The 19,950-nt window shown below is 45.0% G+C and overlaps 1 protein-coding gene across 1 annotated transcript in view; it reads right to left on the bottom strand.

Annotated features, from left to right (window-relative positions):
- RASGRF2 (Ras protein-specific guanine nucleotide-releasing factor 2) overlaps positions 1-19,950 on the bottom strand; it is a 212,001-nt gene that overhangs the window by 14,570 nt on the left and 177,481 nt on the right. Inside the window, exons 19-23 of the mRNA XM_011995569.1 lie at positions 14,129-14,241; positions 9,022-9,082; positions 8,579-8,682; positions 7,148-7,232; positions 2,771-2,968 (exon numbers count right to left, since the gene is read on the bottom strand). Coding sequence (XP_011850959.1) covers positions 2,771-2,968; positions 7,148-7,232; positions 8,579-8,682; positions 9,022-9,082; positions 14,129-14,241 — 561 coding nt within the window. The remainder of the gene's footprint in view (positions 1-2,770; positions 2,969-7,147; positions 7,233-8,578; positions 8,683-9,021; positions 9,083-14,128; positions 14,242-19,950) is intronic.

The following is a 19,950-nucleotide window of genomic DNA, read 5'->3' as shown; positions in this document are numbered from 1 at the left end:
TTTTTGAGACAGAGTCTCGCTCTGTCGCCCAGGCTGGAGTGCAGTGGCGCGATCTCAGCTTACTGCAACCTCTGCCTCCCGGGTTCAAGCGATTTTCCTGTCTCGCCCTCCTGAGTAGCTGGGATTACAGGCACACGCCACCATGCCCAGCTAATTTTTGCACTTTCAGTAGAGTCAGGGTTTCACCATGTTGGCCAGGCTGGTCTCAAACTCCTGACCTCGAGTGATCCGCCCACCTCGGCCTCCCAAAATGTTGGGATTACAGGCATAAGCCACCGCACCAGGCCAAATGTAGAATCTTAAAGGAGAGGTCTCATGTCAGACAGCTTTTGCGATGAATCCTTTTGAGTGTTAATCTCCAAATGACCAAAACACACGTTTGGTTGCCTTGGTATTGACTGAACAATGTCCTCTACTACAGATCCTTTCTTTTGTGATCTTCTTCATCAATTTGTTAGAGAAGTATAACTGATAATTACTGAGAAATAACATTGTTGTTGACATTGGTCTGGGGTTTCTTCCATGAACATAGGAGAGTGGGAGGGTGGCCCTTGGGGAGGATAACCCATTCCCGGGAATACCCACATCCAGGCAGCTTGGCTGGGCATGGAGGATCCAGGTCCTACCTGGAGAAGAACTTGAATGCCCAGGTTGAGGGTCCTCAGACTACTTTGTCTCACCTGGAGAGGAGCTGCACAGCTTCCTGAGAGGCAAAGGGCTGTCTTCCCAATTCTGGTGTCTGAGGGCTCTCAGAGACCTCCTGCTTGGTCCAGGGCTAACCTTGCTCAAAACAGTTGCAAAAGTACAACCTGTCCTACAGCCACAGACCAATCTGTGGGTTCCAGAGTACAGATTATCAGGCCTGCTGAACAACTCACCGGCTGATCTCAGATGCAGAGAAGGGACAGCTGCACAGCAGATGTTGTCATCAAATGTGTCTGAAGCAGGGCATATCTGCAACCAGGCCCTACCTACCATGACTGGAGTAAGGCACTTGGCTCTAGAGACAGCCTCTCTGGAGGACAGTCCACTAGCCCATGCTAAGGCCACTGTGAGTGACCTATAATGTGACTGAAATGCTAACATTTTATTTAGAGCCTCTACAGATGGTATATTCAAATTTTGAAACAATCATTTCAATATTAGTCTCATCCATCTCTATTTCATGATCAGTTTGGTTATTCCTAAACCCGCATCCTATGAAAGACAAGAATATCACTTAACTACAGAGTGGACCTGGAAATTTTCTTAAGGAAGATTTAGGGATCCCTTGGTGATAGCTGGTGATCCCTAGAAAGCTGGTGCAATCTGGATAAGACTGGTGGATTGCACCAATGTTCATTTCCTAGTTGTGATACTGTCTATAGTAATGCAAGATGCTGCTACTGGGGGAAACTGGGTGTGAGGTGCTGGGAATCTCCGTGTTATTTCTTACAACTGCATGTGAAGCTATAATCATCTCAAAACAAAAATTTGGTTTTTTTTTTTTTTTTTAACCAGTATTTGTAAAAACTGTGGCTTTTATTTACTAGGTCCATTGTTGACAGAAAAGAGGACTTGTGAATTCTAAGGGGCCGAATTTGGGATTCTCAGAGCACTGCATTTTTGCTAAGAAATAAGTGGGAGAAGGCAATATAAAAGATATGACTTAGGCTTGGTTTCCTGCCACATGGGGAAATTAAATTGTTCTCCTATGCTAAAGGGAAAGGCTTGGAGGGCAAAATGAAGACGGAAAAGAAAGAATGAATGTCTCTGAGAGGGGCTGAAATTCTCAGAGTGGGGTGATAAAATAAGACAGTTTTTAGGCCATGTCAGCAGACTATACCCAGATCTTCTTGTCTGGGACCCTGGAGGTGGCACTCTGTAGATTCCCCTCACCAGCTCTGGGTGTTCACAGCAAGGCAGGGGAGGGTTAGGCAGACAGGGCCTGATGTAGACCCTCCTACCCTCTGGCACCAATGGGACGTGGGAGCCTGGAAACTTCCCCCTCACCCCTGAAGCCAGGTCAGCCACACTCCCTGGGTGCAATCACCATGCATTGTTCCTGGGCGGGACAGGCAGGCCAGGTGACACCAGGTACAGGCAGTTCACAGCAGCCTGTACCCAATGAATAATCAGCAAAGAATGACCACAGGAGGCCAGAGGAGCAGACAGGTGCCCAGAAGCCCAGAGATGCCCTCCCAGGCACCCAACACCCAGGGAGAAAGCCAGCAGAAAGGGCAGGGGAAGAATCATGATTTAGTTTGAATCTTGAAATTATCTGAGTGAAAACGACAGGCATGGGCAAGTTGAGATTAATTAAAGAAAATGAAAATTATATTTCTGCACATCTAAGTCATTATGCCAAAACTTTACATCTGCTACATGAATGAGCAAGAAAAAGGTGAAAAACGAAGCCTTTTATCCCTGGCTTTTGGCCCCACAGAGTTTACACCCTCACTCTGGGAGAGAATGAATGGACCCATTGGACATAATTGTGCTTACTCAAAGTCAATGTGCCCTCCAAAATAATTCAGGAAACAGCTCTTGACTGACAACCACATTGTTTGTGGCTGTCCCCCAAAATGCTTTAATGAATGGTTTAGAAATACACACGAATGAAATCAATTAAGTGGTAAGAGCACTGTAATTACCCATGTTGGCACCTTTCTTTGGCAACTGAGCGGCTCATTTCGGTTAATGATTTCCTAATTAGTAATATTTAACTTGGCTCCCATCTCCCAACCTCTCCTCCTCTTAGCAGCAGGCTGTGTCACACGCTGAGGCTCACCTGCTTAGAGACCTTGGCCCAGGTTTTCTTCAGCCTGTAGATGGCACTTCTGTTCAAGGCCGAGGTGATTTCCAGCACGCCATTGTAATTGTGCAGGCATCGGCAGATGTCTGCCACCGCCACCCATTTCTCGATGGCGTTGGCACGGGAGCTGACATCAGCATAATTCATTATCTGGGAGGCCACCAGGTTACTCATCTGAGACAATCAAAGAGCCCAGAAAGGCAGTCTAAGAGCCAAAGCAATGCATTTAGGCAAATTACGTAAATTATCTGCAGACATGTCAGGAAGGCAGGATGTTGATCATATTCTACATTTAGCTACCCACTTTCTAAAGAGACTAAAGTCTATAAGAATAAACTAATGAGCATCTGTTTGTCCTTTGAGTGAAGAGAGGGATTATCTGGCTTCCCGCTTGTTGGGGGAAGAGGTGATTTTGTTCATCAGCAATTTTGATGGTGTCATTTCTAATAATTACTGAGGAAATGGGACAAAATAACCTAACGTCTGCGGAAAGGCAACATCTGCAGATCATGGATCACTCCCTGGGGCCTTTCCCCTGACTCCTCGGCCCCCAACAGTGTGTGATTCCTCACTCTGGGAAGCCACAGTTACCACAGAGAAAGAAAACACACTTGCCCCCAGTTAGATCAAATTCTGAACTGATTAATTCTCAAACCAGAATCACTTGGCTGCAGGGAAAAGGAGAACATTTTCTTCGTCTTATCTTGTTCTTCACCAGCAGTTAAAAGGACCTACAGTTTTGAGGCTAAGTACTGTAATTTTATTACTTAAAACCAGTTTAAGAAGCTCAGCTCTTGCAATATGGAAAGGAAAAAAGTGAAATAGGATTACCATATTAACAAAGGTAATATAGGGCATGTAATCTTTTTTTTTGAGATGGAGTCTCGCTCTGTCCCCAGGCTGGAGTGCAGTGGCGCAATCTCGGCTCACTGCAAGCTCCGCCTCCTGGGTTCACACCATTCTCCTGCCTCAGCCTCCCGAGTAGCTGGGACTATAGGCGCCTGCCACCAAGCCCAGCTAATTTTTTGTGTTTTTAGTAGAGACGGGTTTCACCGTGTTAGCCAGGATGGTCTCTATCTCCTGACCTCATGATCCGCCCACCTCGGCCTCCCAAAGTGCTGGGATTACAGGCGTGAGCCACGGCGCCCAGCCAGGGCAGATAATCTTATATCCATACACTAAATCTGATGGATTCACCCATTCTTTGATGATTCTGAAGATACTTAAGACCTCATAGTGCCTCAACACCACTGTGGAAATTCACTAAAGCACCTACTGCAGTGCTATTCATTGAGGGCCTGCGCATCCTTAGCGTGAGGAGAGGAATTATTTGGAATCCAGTTTGTTCCGGGAATAAATGGTTTTGTTAATCAGTAATTTTGATGAAGAAGTTCTTGCCAATAACTATTGAGGAAATGGGATAGAACAGATTCTTTTAGGTGCTGGGAACAGAAAGACAAATCCATCCATGACCTTAATGCAATCTGAGCCTAGGTAGGTAGGAAGGGGAGGGTTGCAGATACGTAGACAGGTAAATGCCATGCGGTGAAACACAAAGTGAAGTCTATTCACGGCGGTGTTTGAGAATAAACAGGCAGCATTGGGCATCTGGTCTGGTACAGAGGAGGCTTCCAGGAAGAGGTCATGCCTCCATTGATTTTTTTTTGTTTTTCTGGAGACAGAAGCTTGCTCTGTTTCCCCAGGTGGAGTACAGTGGCATGATCACAGCCCATTGCAGCCTCAACGTCCAGGGCTCAAGTGATCCTCTCACCTCAGCCTTCACAGGTATGCACTGCTATGCCTGGCTAAGTTTTTGTATTTGTAGAGATAGGGTCTCACTATGTTGCCCAGGCTGGTCTTGAACTCCTGGGCTAAAGCAATCCTCCCACCTCAGCCTCCCAAAGTGCTGGGATTACAGGTGTGAGCTATAGTATCCAGCCTTGCATTGAGTCTTAAAGGATCCAAGTATAAGAGCAAGGGACAGAGGTGGGAGGGATGGTGTAATGGAGGATCTGGCAGCCATCTGAGGGGCACAAGAACTGGGAAAGACAAGGGTGACAGATGGGCTGGGCTCTTGTATGCCAGATTGAGCAGTTGGGACCATATCCCTAAGGTAAGGGGAAGCCACTGACGGATTTTTGTCAAAGGGAGGGAGATAATTAGATTGACCTTTCAGAGAAGTCATTCCTGTGCCACTGCATAAAGGATGGTTTAAGGTATATGTGCTTTGGTCAAGGATAGGCCAAGGCAGACATCCGGGCCAGAGGGACTCAGTGAGTTTAGAGCATTGGCGTGTAACTCCACTATTATCACAGCCATGTAGCCAAACATGGAGGGCCATCACTTGGCTCTAAGCCACTGTTGTCTGTAAAAGGTATAATTGCCCTATTGACATGGTCCAGGAGCTCATGCCCAGAGAGAGAAACAGTTAAGTTGCTGACCTTGAAGGCAAGGGACAGCTGGCCACATAGCTATGCGTGGGAGTGACCGGCTCAAGCAGCTGAGACAGAGCGGATGACATAAGAGAGCTGCTGATGAAAGAGCTGCTGATGAGAACTCCTGCTGAACAAAATCATCTTTCACCTACCTACGGCCCCCTGCATGTTCTTTCAGGTATCCACCCACTCCCCTCGGACCTCAGCATGGGCTGGAACCTGACCCTGAACCTAACAGATGGATTGGAGGGCAGTGAGGTTGCAGGGGAGAGATGAGTTAGGAGCTCCTGGAGAGAAAGGATAAAAGGCCACATATCAAGGTGGTGGCAGCAGGGAAGGCAGGGTGGGGAAGGGCCTGAGATACATGTAGATTTAGGGTTTGCAAATATGGTGGGCAGTGGTAAGGGTGAGGTGGTGAGGGAGATGACGTCTAGATCCTGGGCTTGGGTGAGTGAGTGTATGGTGAGGCCACTACCCGAGACTGAGAACAGAGAGGACAATGAAGAAGCAGGCTTGGCGGCTCTGGGGTGCAGATGAAAGGTTCCATCTGTCATTGTCAAGGGTGCAATGCAGCGGCCATCCCAGCGGAGGAGATATGTGGGTCTGGAGCCTGGGATCAAACCTCTCTTTGAGTGTCCATTATATCCCGTGTGTTAGTTCACCACAGGTAACAGAGGTTAGTTTCCCACAGCAGGGAACCTGTTTCTCAGGGCAGGGACTAGATGGGCCATGTCCCCTGTCCTTCAGGCAGCCGCAGCACTGAAGCTCACTGTGTGGTAGCATTCACTCAGCATCCACGTACTCTGGGGAAAGCCTGCATGAAACACTGTCTTGGGAATCTAAACTGTCGCTTTTGCATTTTGATTCTAGATGACTTATTAATTTACCTATGGGGTTCCTGGTAGTTTGTTGTCGTCGTTGTTTTTAAAATCATTATTCCTTTTATTATAGTTTAGTGAAACTGGAAAGGGAGGCTTCCCGTTGCCTGGATAGGCCAGAAGACACTCCCACACCTGTTACTTGTTCTACCACAGAACTAAGACTATGAGAACAGCACTAATTAAGAGCGGGGAGGTATAAAAGCATCTCCCAATCTTACTGCTGGGGAAAAGCAGAGCGGGAAGATGGACCGACAGCTGGCCACTGCTGCACAGAACTACAGCAACAATGGGATTATGCTCCAAGAGGCCCCTTCCAACCCTGGAATGTAATTCAGGCTGAACGTTCAGTAATGATGAGGACTTGCACCAACCCAGCCTTACCATCACCAGCACCACCAGGGGCCAGTGACACATGTACTGCGCATTCTGTTAGTCAGTTTATGACCAGGAAGTAGTGATGATGATAAAAATAGGAACAGCAACCTGTACATTATTGAGCACTTACCAGACTTGGGTACCGTCAAAGGTGAACCTCTTATGTCAGGAAGTTAATTGGACATTATTACATTACTGTGAGCTCCTAGAGGAGATGTAAGCTTGTCTTCAATATCCCATCAATTCTATTTAAAAAGTGGGTGGCAGGCTGAGTGCGGTGGCTCACGCCTGCAATCCCAGCACTTTGGGAGGCTGAGGCGGGCAGATTGCCTGAGGTCAGCAGTTCGAGACCAGTCTGGCCGACATGGTGAAACCCCGTCTCTACTGAAAATACAAAAATATTAGACGGGCATGATGGCACGCGCCTGTAATCCCAGCTACTCGGGAGGCTGAGGCAGGCAAATTGCTTGAACCCGGGAGGCGGAGCTTGCAGTGAGCTGAGATCATGCCATTGCACTCCAGCCTGGGTGACAGATCGAGACTCTGTCTCAAAAAAAAAAAAAAAGGGGGGTGACAGAGTTGCTTTATTTTAGAGGAGCCTTTAGACCCCAATATCCATCTTCTTGTAACACGCCCAAGGTTTTACTGTTATGGTTACTCACGTCGTTGAAGTGTTGGCTGGTTTTCATAATGTAAGGAGTTCTTTCGTTTTTATCCAGCTTCATCCACCCCTGCCCAAGAAACTCCCTGAAAGTGAAAAACAAAACACAAAACCAAATAAGTTTTTAAAAATGTGCTGGCTATGATCCTGCATGATTGTCATGAATATTAGAAATATTCCATTTGACATGGCCTAGAATGGTTCCTGACACCTGCTGCTGCCAGCCTCACAAGTGAATTTTACCTCGGCTCTAGTAGTTTACCTCTCAATGCCAAAAAGGAAGATTCTTCAGTTTCCAGCTTTCTCTTATAAATGTTTGGAACTGCGTCCCTATTAGGATCCTATAAAGGCTTCTCTGAAGGTGGAAAACAAGAACCAACACAAGGGAAATAAAGAGGTTAAATACTACCTTAGAAATCAAGACTATTTTCCCAGGATTAGCTTTTTTTTTTTTTTTTTTTTTTAAGACGGAATCTCGCTCTGTCGCCCAGGCTGGAGTGCAGTGGCTGGATCTCAGCTCACTGCAAGCTCCGCCTCCCGGGTTTACGCCAGTGTCCTGCCTCAGCCTCCCAAGTAGCTGGGACTACAGACGCCGGCCACCTCGCCCGGCTAGTTTTTTGTAGTTTTTAGTGGAGACGGGGTTTCACCGTGTTAGCCAGGATGGTCTCGATCTCCTGACCTACCGTGTTAGCCAGGATGGTCTCGATCTCCTGACCTCGTGATCTGCCCGTCTCGGTCTCCCAAGGTGCTGGGATTAGAGGCTTTAGCTTTTACAAATATTAGGCCTTAGCAGAGGGTCCAAAAATTTCATCACTGCCAAAAATGTTAGTCAGAAGCAGAATTTTCTCCCTCCGCCCTGCCCTGCCTGCCATTCTCCTGGAGGATGCAGATTTCAAAGGCAGGGATCATGTTTTGTTCTCCCCAGCGCTCAGGAGGGTGCACATGGTCAGGGCTGAAAACCGCTCCTTTTAGGCTTGTACCGCACGTTCCCCTGACCAGGCAGTTCAGCGGGGCAGAAGCTCCACCTGGTCAGATGGGCTGTCTTCAGGGCAGCATCCCTGATCATTCCCTTCATTCCTGAGCAGGTCACCAGACACAGCAAGAAACAAGGGACAAGCGAGATGGAGCATATGGGAATTATTTTGTATAGGCATTAAAAACACTCGAAATTACTCTGACACGTACTTAAGTTGACTGAGTCCCTGGGCAAGGTTCTTTGTCCCTTGCTGTTGTTGGTCCTGCTCCCACCCTGCAGAGTGCTGGACACAGAGGTGTGCCAGTTCCATGGATGGAAACAATTGGTAGATATTCACACAGGAACTGAGGGGACACACACACACACACACACACACACAATCTGCCTTAGGAATAATGTCAACTTCTAAGCCAGCTAGTGCAGCCAAGCCCTGCTGCTGTCGGGGGTGGCACTCACTCGTAGGGAATGCTTCTGAAAATGACATGGTCCAGGAGGGTGATCTGTTCCGCCAGCTCCATGGCCGACAAGGACTGAAAGCATTCGGCCTTCATGCAGTCAGTCTGCAAGAGATGAGGGAGGGAAATGAAACACCCGAGAGAGGGTGCCTGCCATCTCATTGCAGGTCAGCGAGGCAAACAGCGGCACGTGTGGAAGCATGAAGTTCACCACTAAATTCTAACTGTGAAAAAAATAGCAGAAAGCTAAAAATATCAAAGCCAACATGAATATCTTAGACCAACTGCTAGACCCCACGCCAAATGTGGTTCATCTCACAGAGCTTCATAGATAGGACAGAGGGCCTAATGCTACAACACTCCTGATCAGTTACAAGCATATTGCCCACCTTGGCGAGGTAGTTTGCACATAGTTGTGCTAGATAAAAATGTGGTCAGACTTACCATCTGAATTATATCCTCTAATTTTAGGTGGATGTCATCTTGGTCATCTTGTGAGAGGGCCCTGAAAAAGATATCAAATTATCCTCCGTGGAAAAAAAAAAAATAGACAACCTAGGAACAAAACTACAAAATGCAGTTTGGTTTTCCCTGGATGGGAGGTCTGAAGATTTGGGTCTACAAGGCCATGCAGCACAACCGGCTGCTGCGCTGGAGATGAACAATCCCCAAACAGAAAACATGCTCAAGGCATGAGAGAATCATCGGGACAGCTGATTTAGAACAAAGAGCCAACCTGCGACATAGAAGGTTGTAAATGAAACCACCACCATCACAGCGAGTCTGAGGGTGAGCTGGGTGTGCTCTGAGTTACCATCTATAATGTAAAATCGAGCATCGTCTAATGCTATCAGCCAGTAATACTCCTAGGCCTGAGTGCCCTCCTCCCCACGCCTCTATCCCCTACCGTAGGCCTTCCCTGCTCTCACAGAGGCAGGAGACGCAGGGCCACCCCCTTCTCAAGCTTATGTAGACCAGAAGCACAGGGGGTTCTTATGTGGCAAGACTCTGAACAATACCAGACAGGAGCCAGCAGATAGCTTCTTCCCCCTTGCATTCCAGGTGGACCTTCCTCAGACACTTTTGGCCCTGAATCTCATACATGTTATTCAGCTCTCAATAAATATCTTTTAAAAAAATAAATGATGAATGAATGAATGAGTAAATGAATAAATACAAGTTAATACCTTAGATACTTGTTTCAGACTACAGGGTATTTTATGTCCAACAGAAGTTCAGAGTCCAGGAAAACTGGAGTCCAGTAGGCATCCAATTACATAATGTGCCATTGGAGCCAAGGATTTTATGTTTTCCAAAAGGAAGGCACAAGCACATATTAAAAGTATTAAAATAGTTAAACGGTCCCAAACCATGTACTCTGCCTGCTGCAGGAAGCCAGTTTTTAAGGAAGTAATGATGATGCATTGTTCTGTTGTGTTCTGAGTTGATTAAAACAACCACCACAACCCTCAAAAATATAATATCAACAGAGATGGCTTCCTGTATGCCCGCTCTGTGCCAGGCATGTGCTAAACATTTGACATGCACTATCTCCTGTATCCTAACAAATCCCTTCCAAGGGATTGTTATACAGGATAGTGGATAATGCAGGCATTGTGATCTCCGTTTTACAGATAAGGAAACAAAAGCTCAAAGACACTAAGTTGCCCAAGGTTGTGGGCCCTTCCTTTACTCTGCATTTCTCTTAAGCAGGCTCAGGGAAGGCACCTCTCCAAGGCTTCCACACACAGCACAGTCAATAAACACCACTCCCTTCCCTCGGCTGTCTGAAGGGGGAGCAGGAGGCTTCGGATTATACTAGCAGCGGCCCTCTTATTGGCACTTAGCCATATTATTTGCGAGTAGAAAGAAATAGTCATCTTATCTTAAAGGGCAGATTAAGATGTGGAAAAAATAAGTTAAAGCTAACTCTTTCTCCCAAGCCTATTAAATCGCATGAAGGGTTACACATGGGGGATAAAAGTGACTTTTCTGAAAGTGCACGTCATCTTTTCCGCCATTCTAGGTTCCCGGAGAGAGATCAGTGGCTCCATAATTATGTGTACCAGTGGGAAAGATCTTTTTACGAAGCTGGATAATATCTTTCCCTTGGAAAGAAAAGGTCAAAAAGTTAGTTAGCTCCCATCAAATTGTTCCTCTTCTCAATGATCTTACCGTTATTTTCCAAGATGCACTCTGGTTCCATTAAGTTACCTAACATTTTATGTCTTCTCACTGACGCTACGTGCGGTGTGGGGATGACTCTTCTATGACCTGAGCCCATCACAGTGGAACATCCAAGAAGTTAATCACTGTTTCTTTTATTTTGTGGCATGTTGGGTGTCTAGAAAAATCTCTACACTGAATAGATTTTGAAGACAGCTAGTTAGACAACTTTGGAGGAGGAGAGATGGTATTTTAGAAATACAAGTTTTGAGTAGAGGTTTTTATTTACAAACAGGGCAATAAACTATGTATGGCAATTAAGTGTATTCATCAAGTGACCCCTGTGAGGCTGTGAGTCAGGGAGGCTTCATTCAAAAGAGCATTTGCTTTATTGCATTAATGAAACCTATGCATAAAAACATGTTTTATGTTCATATCTCTTATGTGTCAGGAATACATATAAATCTCTAAAGTCAGGGCTGCACTTAACCACCATATGATATGTTTTTTATCTCTCACAGTCATAGCCTGTATTTTCTAGAGGGCATGGTTCAGAATTCTTTCCCTTCAGATGTGGAGGCCTCTGCACTTCTGGTTCAGTTCCTATAGAGAAAAGATTTGCTTCTCGTCTTCTGGCGACCCTTGGGCATTGATGAACATTCCAGGATCCTGGGTTCCCCACCACCATCACTACCACGTCTATAACGGTATCATCAGTTTAATAATTGTGCGTTTATAATGAAATACCAAATAAAAGGAAATGGGATTATCCAAGTTGTATGATTGGAAAATTCCTCTTTCAATTAGGGTAGTCCAAAAACAAAGCCAAAAGCAACCAGTGTCTGTCCTGGGATTGGTCCACACTCTCTGTGTGTGGAAAAGGTGATGAAGCCTAAAGAATGTTGAGTTTGAGTAAGATCCAGCCTGGTTTCACTTGGGCCATATGGCCTTAATGGTAGAAACTACTTTTTCTGGGAACTACTGTCAGTGCTTCTAACAGTAATAATACTCACTTTACTACGAGTTCTAATGACTTTTCAGGCATCATGTTAACCTCCTTACACATTTCACGTCATGTACTCTTCACAACAACCTAATGAAGTAGCTATTACGAGTCCAACTTTATAAATGAGGAAACATGTTTGGAATGGTTGAGAACTTGACCTCTGTAAATGGCTGAGCCAAGATTTAGCCCTGTGACATCCTGCAAAAGGTAGAATCAGACTCTGCTCAGTGTTGTAGTTTCAAGCTGTACTGCCTACTAAAATTTCTATTCCCTATCAGTCCTACGCTGCTAATTCTCAGGTCATTATTCAGCCAAAAGAGTTGGCACATCTGAAGCCTGATGAATATCAAGACCTGGGATGGTAAACAGGATTCATCTTAAGAACCAACTCCAACTAACTGACTTCTGAGGTCACCTCCTGGTGCAGAGAGAAAACTCTCAGAATTGATGGGTAAAGTCTGGCATCGGCGTCTTGAGGGGATTGGCAACAAAAGGCCCTCATGTTGGTTGATCCTGACAGTTTTTCACAGCCTGAACACCCTCACTTCCCTGACAGCTATTTAGTCAAATATCCCTAGGGGCACAAACTTCCAGAATGTAGTTTTTAAATATTAGTGTTTTAAACGCAAAGAGCATAACAAACCAGTTATGAAGAGAGAAGAAACAGTAATCACTCAGAGTCCCTCATGCACTGAAACCCGGCTTCACCTTAATATGTACTTACAATTTCAAAATCTGAAAACAGACACAGTAATGGAATCCCTGGGCTTATTTAGATGTTTTCATAGAATGGAAAAAGTGGAGAAGGCCCCTAATTGTTTCCTAGGGCTGCCCTAATAAAATCCCACAAACTGGGTGGCTTAAAACAACAGAAATGTATTGTCTCACCTTCCAGACAGAGGTCTGTAATCGAACTGTCAGCAGGGCTACGCTGCCTCTGAATCCTGGAGGGGAACCCTCCCTTGCCTTTTTAGCTGCTGGTGGTTTGCCAGCGATCTTTGGCCTTCTTTGGCTTGCAGCTGCATAACTCAGTGTCTGCCTCCATCGTCAGATGGCATTGTCTCTGTGTCTGTCTTCCATGGTTGACTTCTTATAAGGACACCAATCGAAGTGGATTGGGGTCCACCCTACTCCAGTACCTCATCTTAACTGATAACATTGGCAATGGCCTTATTTCCAAATGAGGTCCATTTTGAGGTATGGGAGGCTGGGACTTCAATGTTTCTTTTAGGGGGTAGGGAGATACAATTCTACCCATAAAAGTCCCTTCACCAAAGAATGGCCCGGCTATGGGATCTTCAGCTAATGGGGGCTAAGAAAGACTTACAGGCCAGTTGCTAACACATCACAAACCAACATCTGGTGTTGCTGCTTCAGGAAGGACTTGCAGAAACATGGACTGAGCTAAAATAGACTGCTTGTGGATGACACAAGCATTCTGGATAGCATGTAACAAGGAGACAATGCAGCCAAGCTTCCAGGAAAGGAAGGGTCTTTTCTAGAGGTTGTAAATGAAGAGGGAACTAGAAATCAGAGTGGTAAACAAGTACCAGACTCTGCAGAGAGATGCTGGGCTTCCCATCCCCAAGCAAGGACAGAGGACATAGTTATGAGTGAGCTGGGAAGCTGCAACTGAAATGTCTGCACAAAGCCGGTGATGGCCGCCCTTTCCACATAGAGTGGACGAGAAAAAAATCCACCCACCAGTTCAAGAAGCTATAAGAAAGCTTGTTACCCACTTGGATACTGGGTGCAACAACTATGGACACAAATCTCTAGCACTATGCCCAAAGTTGAAGACTTTATCACTTAGAAGTGTGGAGTCCTACCTTAGACAATCCCCCACAATTATACCACCTACATCATGTGGAAATCCTAAACTGACAAGCTGTAGAAAAGTTGGTCGGGACCAGTGAAATGAGCCAAAGAAAATTCATAACTACTCTGTAATGTCCCATCCACAATTTAGGTGCATGAGACTCCTATAGACACTACCACCCTCACAAACATGAGCTTACAATAACCCACACGAGGAAGCATCATTTCTCTTTGATGCCTGCTGGACTCGCAGGAGAGGCTCCTCAAGGGTTCCTTTCTTTAACTGTTGGTTCTACGGTAAACCGCTGTCTGCCTCCATAGATAACGGCAATTGCACTCCACATGAGTTATACCACCCTGTCCCAAGTCTTCCTGAGACAGCAGACCCCACATTGCCCCCAGGAAAGAGAAGTTGATACATAACACTTTACTGCTGAGAACATAGGCCCCACTGTCCCCAGGATTCTAAGATTTATTCTTCTGGTTTGCTAGGCTCTTATTTTCTATGAACAAACAAGAATCAACCAATGTCATCCAGTCGGCATCTTCAGTTGCCTTCACCTGAGGATATTTGCGGTGGCTTTCCTTTCTTGGGGAAGAAGGTCTGGGTCTCGCAAAACTTCTTCTAGCAAATTTAGGACATTCATCTTTAGTTCATTGTTGAGTTCAAAATCCTATAAAATAAAATAAATCTTTTAAAATTTTAGTTTTGAAAGGGTTATCTCTGTGACACATGACACCATTCTCCATGATAAATTCTCTAGAAGCTAGGTATGGAAATTGAAATGTATTGACCCTAGAGTTCCATGCCACACTAGGGTCCTGATTTACTTGGTTTGGACTGGGGGTCTGTTATTGGTATTTCTGACAGGCTCCCCCCGTGGCTCCCCAGGGGGTATAAATGTGCAGTCAGTGTTGAGAGCAACTGCCTCTAGGGACAGCCACTGGGAAGGGTTCTTAAAAGAGCTTACAAGGCCCTGGCCCACCCCTCCAGCCTCTTCTCTCACACTGCTTGCATCCCCGTGGCCTGCAACACATACCATGCCCCCAACACACTCACACTGTCCTAGACTTAACAAATGCCTTCAGTTCCTCAAGAGATATGTGCTTCCCGTAACGTGGAACACTATGCCGCCTCCACACGTTTATTTCTATTCATTTGTTGGGCCTAGGAGATGATATGCACTCTCCCTGGAGTCTTTCTTAATTCACCCAGTGGGATTGGGAGCTTTTCTTTGTGCACCCATGGCACATGTAACTCACAGCTGTCAACTCTCTGTATTACATTGCAAGGGCCAATTTAATTGCCTGGTTTTTTTCTGGATGATGAGTAAGATCAGTAACTGTGACATATCGGTATCTCAAAAAATATTTGCTGCAAGAATAAAATCTGTCATTTGAGCAGTAACTTGAATGAAGATATGCTAAGGCTATCAGTATCTATATCTACATCAATATAGATATGCTAAGAGCTAAAGAATGATACAGACTAATGGGGCCACGTTCAATGAACATAGAAGTGAGATTGAAGAGGCACCCACTGGGGACAGCTGGGACAATATGAGCATCAAAATGAATAATAAGAGTAATGAGCAATAACCAGTTTAATAAGAAGAACCTATAAGTCCTTATTGATATTGATGCTCACAAAGCCAGATTTTTAAAAGGTAGAAAATAAAACTATTCTTCTTTTTTTTTAATCACAGGGTCTCCCTTTCTCTGTCACCCAGGCTGGAGTGCAGTGGTGTGATCACAGCTCACTGCAGCCTCAAATTCCTGGGCTCAAGTGGTCTCCCACCTCAGCCGCCCAAGTAGCTGGGACTACAGGTGTGTGCCACCACGCCCAGCTAATTTTTAATTTTTTTTTGTAGGACAGGGTCTTGCCATGTTGCTCAGGCTGGTCTCAAGCTCCTGGGCTCAAGTGACCCTCCTGTCTCAGCCTCCTGAAGTGCTGGGATTACGAGCGTGAGCCACTGCACCCAGCCTAAAGCTATTCTTCATAGTAGAATTCCAAATAGTAGATGCAAAGAAATAAAGGAGTTAGAAGATCACGATTTTCTTTTCTTTTTTTTTTTTGGAGTTGGAGTCTCACTCTGTCGCCCAGGCTGGAGTGCAGTGACGTGATCTTGGCTCACTGCAACCTCCGCTTCCTGGGTTCAAGTGATTCTCCTGCCTCAACCTCCTGAGTAGCTGGGATTACATGTGTGTGCCACCACACCTTGCTAATTTTTGTATTTTTAGTAGGACAGGGTTTCACCATGTTGGTCAGGCTGGTCTCGAACTCCTAACCTCAAGTCATCTGACTGTCTTGGCCTCCCAAAGTGCTGGGAGCCACCACACAGGCATGAGCCACCGCACCTGGCCAAAAATCACCATTTTCAACCAAAGCAGTAATCACTGATTCAGGCAAGGATCATGAATGAATGCTAAAATGGTTGAATGATGTGTATTACAGAACAGAATTAACAGTGTCAGAGTACACCTCAGAGATTACTTATTAATCACAAAGGGAGAATCTGGCAGATATCACCTTACCCCAAGCAATCAAAGTTACCATCCCCTATGATGGAAGAAACCAACATCATATATCTACTAATGTAATGATCTACAATGTAATACATCCTTAGTTTTTCTGCCTAAAATGCATGATATTGATCTAATTTTAAAGAAGCATTGGCCTGTACTCTTCAGAAATGTCAGTGTCATAAACAACAGAGACAAACTGAGGAACTCTTCCAGCTCAAAGGACACCAAAGGGACAACAGCTAAATGCAGGCTTTGAACCTAGAGTCAAGAGGGGAATGCTTTAAAAGGGCATTACTATGACAACTGCCAAAAATGGAATCAGGACTGTGCACTAGTAGAGAGCATTCTGCCAATGGTAAATTTTCCTGAATTTGATCATTTTATTGTTGGCTATGTATGAGCAGGTTCCCCACTTATACACTACTGGTGGGAATGCAAATTAGTTCAGTCCCTGCGGAAAGCAGTTTGGAGACTTCTCAAAGAACTAAAAATAAAACTACCATTTGACTCAGCAATCCCTGGGTATATACCCAAGGAAAATAAATTGCTCTACCAAAAAGAGACATATACTTGCATGTTTATTGCAGCACTGTTCATAATAGCAAAGACACAGAATCAACCTAGGTGCCCATCAACGGTGCATTAGATAAAGAAAATGTCATATACATACATCATGGAACACTATGCAGCCATAAAAAATGAAATCATGGGCCAGGCACAGTGGCTCACACCTGTAGTCCCAGCACTTTGGGAGGCTGAGGCGGGTGGATCACGAGGTAAGGAGATCGAGACCATCATGGCTAACACAGTGAAACCCCGTCTCTGCTAAAAATACAAAAAATCAGCTGGGTGTGGTGGCGGGCGCCTGTAGTCCCAGCTACTCGGGAGGCTGAGGCAGGAGAATGGCGTGAACCCAGGAGGTGGAGCTTGCAGTGAGCTGAGATTGCGCCACTGCACTCCAGCCTGGGTGACAGAGCAAGACTCCGTCTCAAAAAAAAACACAAAAAACAGAAAAAAAGAAAAAAGAAATAATGTTCTTTAAAGCAACATGGATGAAGCTAGAGGTCATTATCCTAAGCAAACTGATGCAGAAACAGAAAACCAAATATCACATGTTTTCACTTATAAGTGGCAGCTAAATCTTCGGTTCACATGGACATAAAGATGGCAACAGTAGACACTGGGGACTCCAAAAGGAGGGAGGGAGGTGGGGCCAGGGCTGAAAAACTTCCTATTGTACACTAAGTTCACTATCTGGGTGATGAGATCAATAAAGCCCAAATCTTAGCACCACGCAAAACCTGCACATGTACCCCCCGAACTAAAATAAAAATGCAATTTTTTTTAAAAGAACAGGTTTTTGTTCTTTTTTTTTTTTTTGAGACGGAGTCTCGCTCTGTAGCCCAGGCTGGAGTGCAGTGGCCGGATCTCAGCTCACTGCAAGCTCCGCCTCCCGGGTTCACGCCATTCTCCGGCCTCAGCCTCCCGAGTAGCTGGGACTACAGGCGCCCGCCACCTCGCCCGGCTAGTTTTTTGTATTTCTTAGTAGAGACGGGGTTTCACCATGTTAGCCAGGATGGTCTCGATCTCCTGACCTCGTGATCCGCCCGTCTCGGCCTCCCAAAGTGCTGGGATTACAGGCTTGAGCCACCGCGCCCGGCCAGGTTTTTGTTCTTAGAGGGAGGAGGGAGAGAGAGAGAGAGAGAATACATGTTAAACATGGGAATGATTACTGAGGGATTCTAGATGTGTATCAGTGTACTTTCTTTTATTCTGGCAATTTTTCTCTCAGTTTGAAAATTTTCAAGGTAAATGTTGGGAAGAAAAGAACAAAAAGGTAGAACTGTGTCTCTTACATTCTTTAATTAAATGTATCCTTATAAAACACGTACAGGCAGCAGAGAGGAATTTTTAGGTATTCGGAGATGAACTGAACACTGCAAAGTCTTGCTTTTGAGGATCTTACTCGATAGACTATATCTTTATATGTACAGACATGAGTGTTTATTTTCCACCATATAAAGTTACTTATCATAATTACATTTTAACTTTAAGGGAAGTAATTATGAAGCACTGACATTCTGAATCCTTTTAAATGATTGGAGAGAACCTTATTAATTGCAACAAATCAGATAAAAAGAAAACAGAAAGAGTTTACTATATTTGGTAAAAACAATTAACAAGATCATAATTTCATAAATTGTAGACAATGCAAATCTAATCTAATTTGAATTTAGTATTTTTTTTTACCTCAGTTTGGTGGTAAATGGTGTAATAAACTATTCCCAACATTTTACTTTTCACTGTTTGACCATAGTCCCAATTCTTCAGAAACAAGAGCCACTGGGGCCCAGGAGCAACACAGATGCCAACATCTCCTCAATATGTGGCTTCAGATGATGTTTTCCTAAAATTTCACCTATTTATTGCCAAACACCTTCTAGCTATTAAGTTTTTAAAAAATGTATGTAAAGAGAAGAGAGTAATAGTTTGCCAGTGTTCTTTCCTTCGGTTCCACTCCCTCCTTCATTTCAAGGTAAAGGGATGTTTGTAAACAGTTAATGCTCTCACCTTCATCAATCTGTGTGCACCGCATTCTCAGCCATCAGGACTTTATTTCCTTAATGAATATTTAATATATATATATATGAGACAACCGAGTCTTCATGTAGCTATGTCAGGTCTCTAATGATGCAAATAATCTGATTATCATAAATGCACGATTAGTGTGAAGGATATCAGGTTACTGTGTAGACCGTGTTGAGGGCCAATTAGTGGTTTAATCAGCTGGCATTGGTGAGTAACTACTGTGCCCCGTACTGGGTTCAATGGGGCAGAATGCTTCTGGGGCCCCAGGATGGCAAGTGTGTGAAAGGTCTTGTTAAGAAAAACATAATGTAATTTTCTTATTTTGAACTCTGGGACGACTGGCCTGAGAGGGACCTTTGAAAGACTTAATGAAATCTGCCAAGACACTATTTGAAGCATGACAAATGGTCGCAGTTGAATAGTTGCTTTGCTGCTGATGATATAAATCAGACTCTGATATAATGCAAAGCAGAATCTCTGATAACGGAGTAGGAAATGGAAGAATTTTTGCCATCCATAATTTTCACTTACATTTGCACAGGTTTTTACAATGTACAAAGTGACCTTTAGTATGTAACTTGTTATTTGTTTGATTTTGAGACAGTCTCACTCTATTGCTCAGGCTGGAGTATGGCACAATCTGGGCTCACTGTAGCCTCTGCCTCCCAGGTTCAATGGGTTCTCATACCTCAGCCTCCCGAGTAGCTGTGACTACAGGTGCACACCACCACATCCAGCTAATTTTTGTATCTTTTGTAGAGATGGGGTTTTGCCATGTTAGCCAGGCTGGTCTCGAACTCCTGACCTCAAATGATCTGCCCTCCTTGGCCTCCCAAAGTGCTGCGGTTACAGGCGTGAGCCATGGTGCCTGGCCGTGTATATAATTTTAATTCTTCCTCAGCTGACCCTGCATCAGACAAGACAGGAACCATGATCTCAGGGTCTCCTGTCACATATGGGCCACAGAGGCTGAAGAGAGGTGATCGCATGGGCTGAGATGAGAAGCATGGGGAGATGGAGGGGCTGGGACAAGAACACCAGTCCTTCTGACTCCTTCATAGTCCTTTATACTTGCCCTTCTCAAACTGTCATGTGGACAGGGGTCACTAGGGGTTGTGGCTAAAATTAGATTCTGATTCAGGGGATCTGGAACAGGGATAAGGACTCTGCGTTTCCAACAACCTCCCGGGTGATGTTGATGCTGCTGGTCTGGGGTCCACATTTTGAGTAGCAAGACTTTACATTACCTTTGTTTATCTACCAAAAAA

This window comes from Mandrillus leucophaeus, unplaced genomic scaffold, assembly GCF_000951045.1.
Source record: "Mandrillus leucophaeus isolate KB7577 unplaced genomic scaffold, Mleu.le_1.0 Scaffold491, whole genome shotgun sequence".
In the NCBI taxonomy this organism is placed as follows: Eukaryota; Metazoa; Chordata; class Mammalia; order Primates; family Cercopithecidae; genus Mandrillus; species Mandrillus leucophaeus.
Note: the sequence above shows the minus strand (reverse complement) of the source record. Positions and strands in the feature narration are given on the sequence as shown.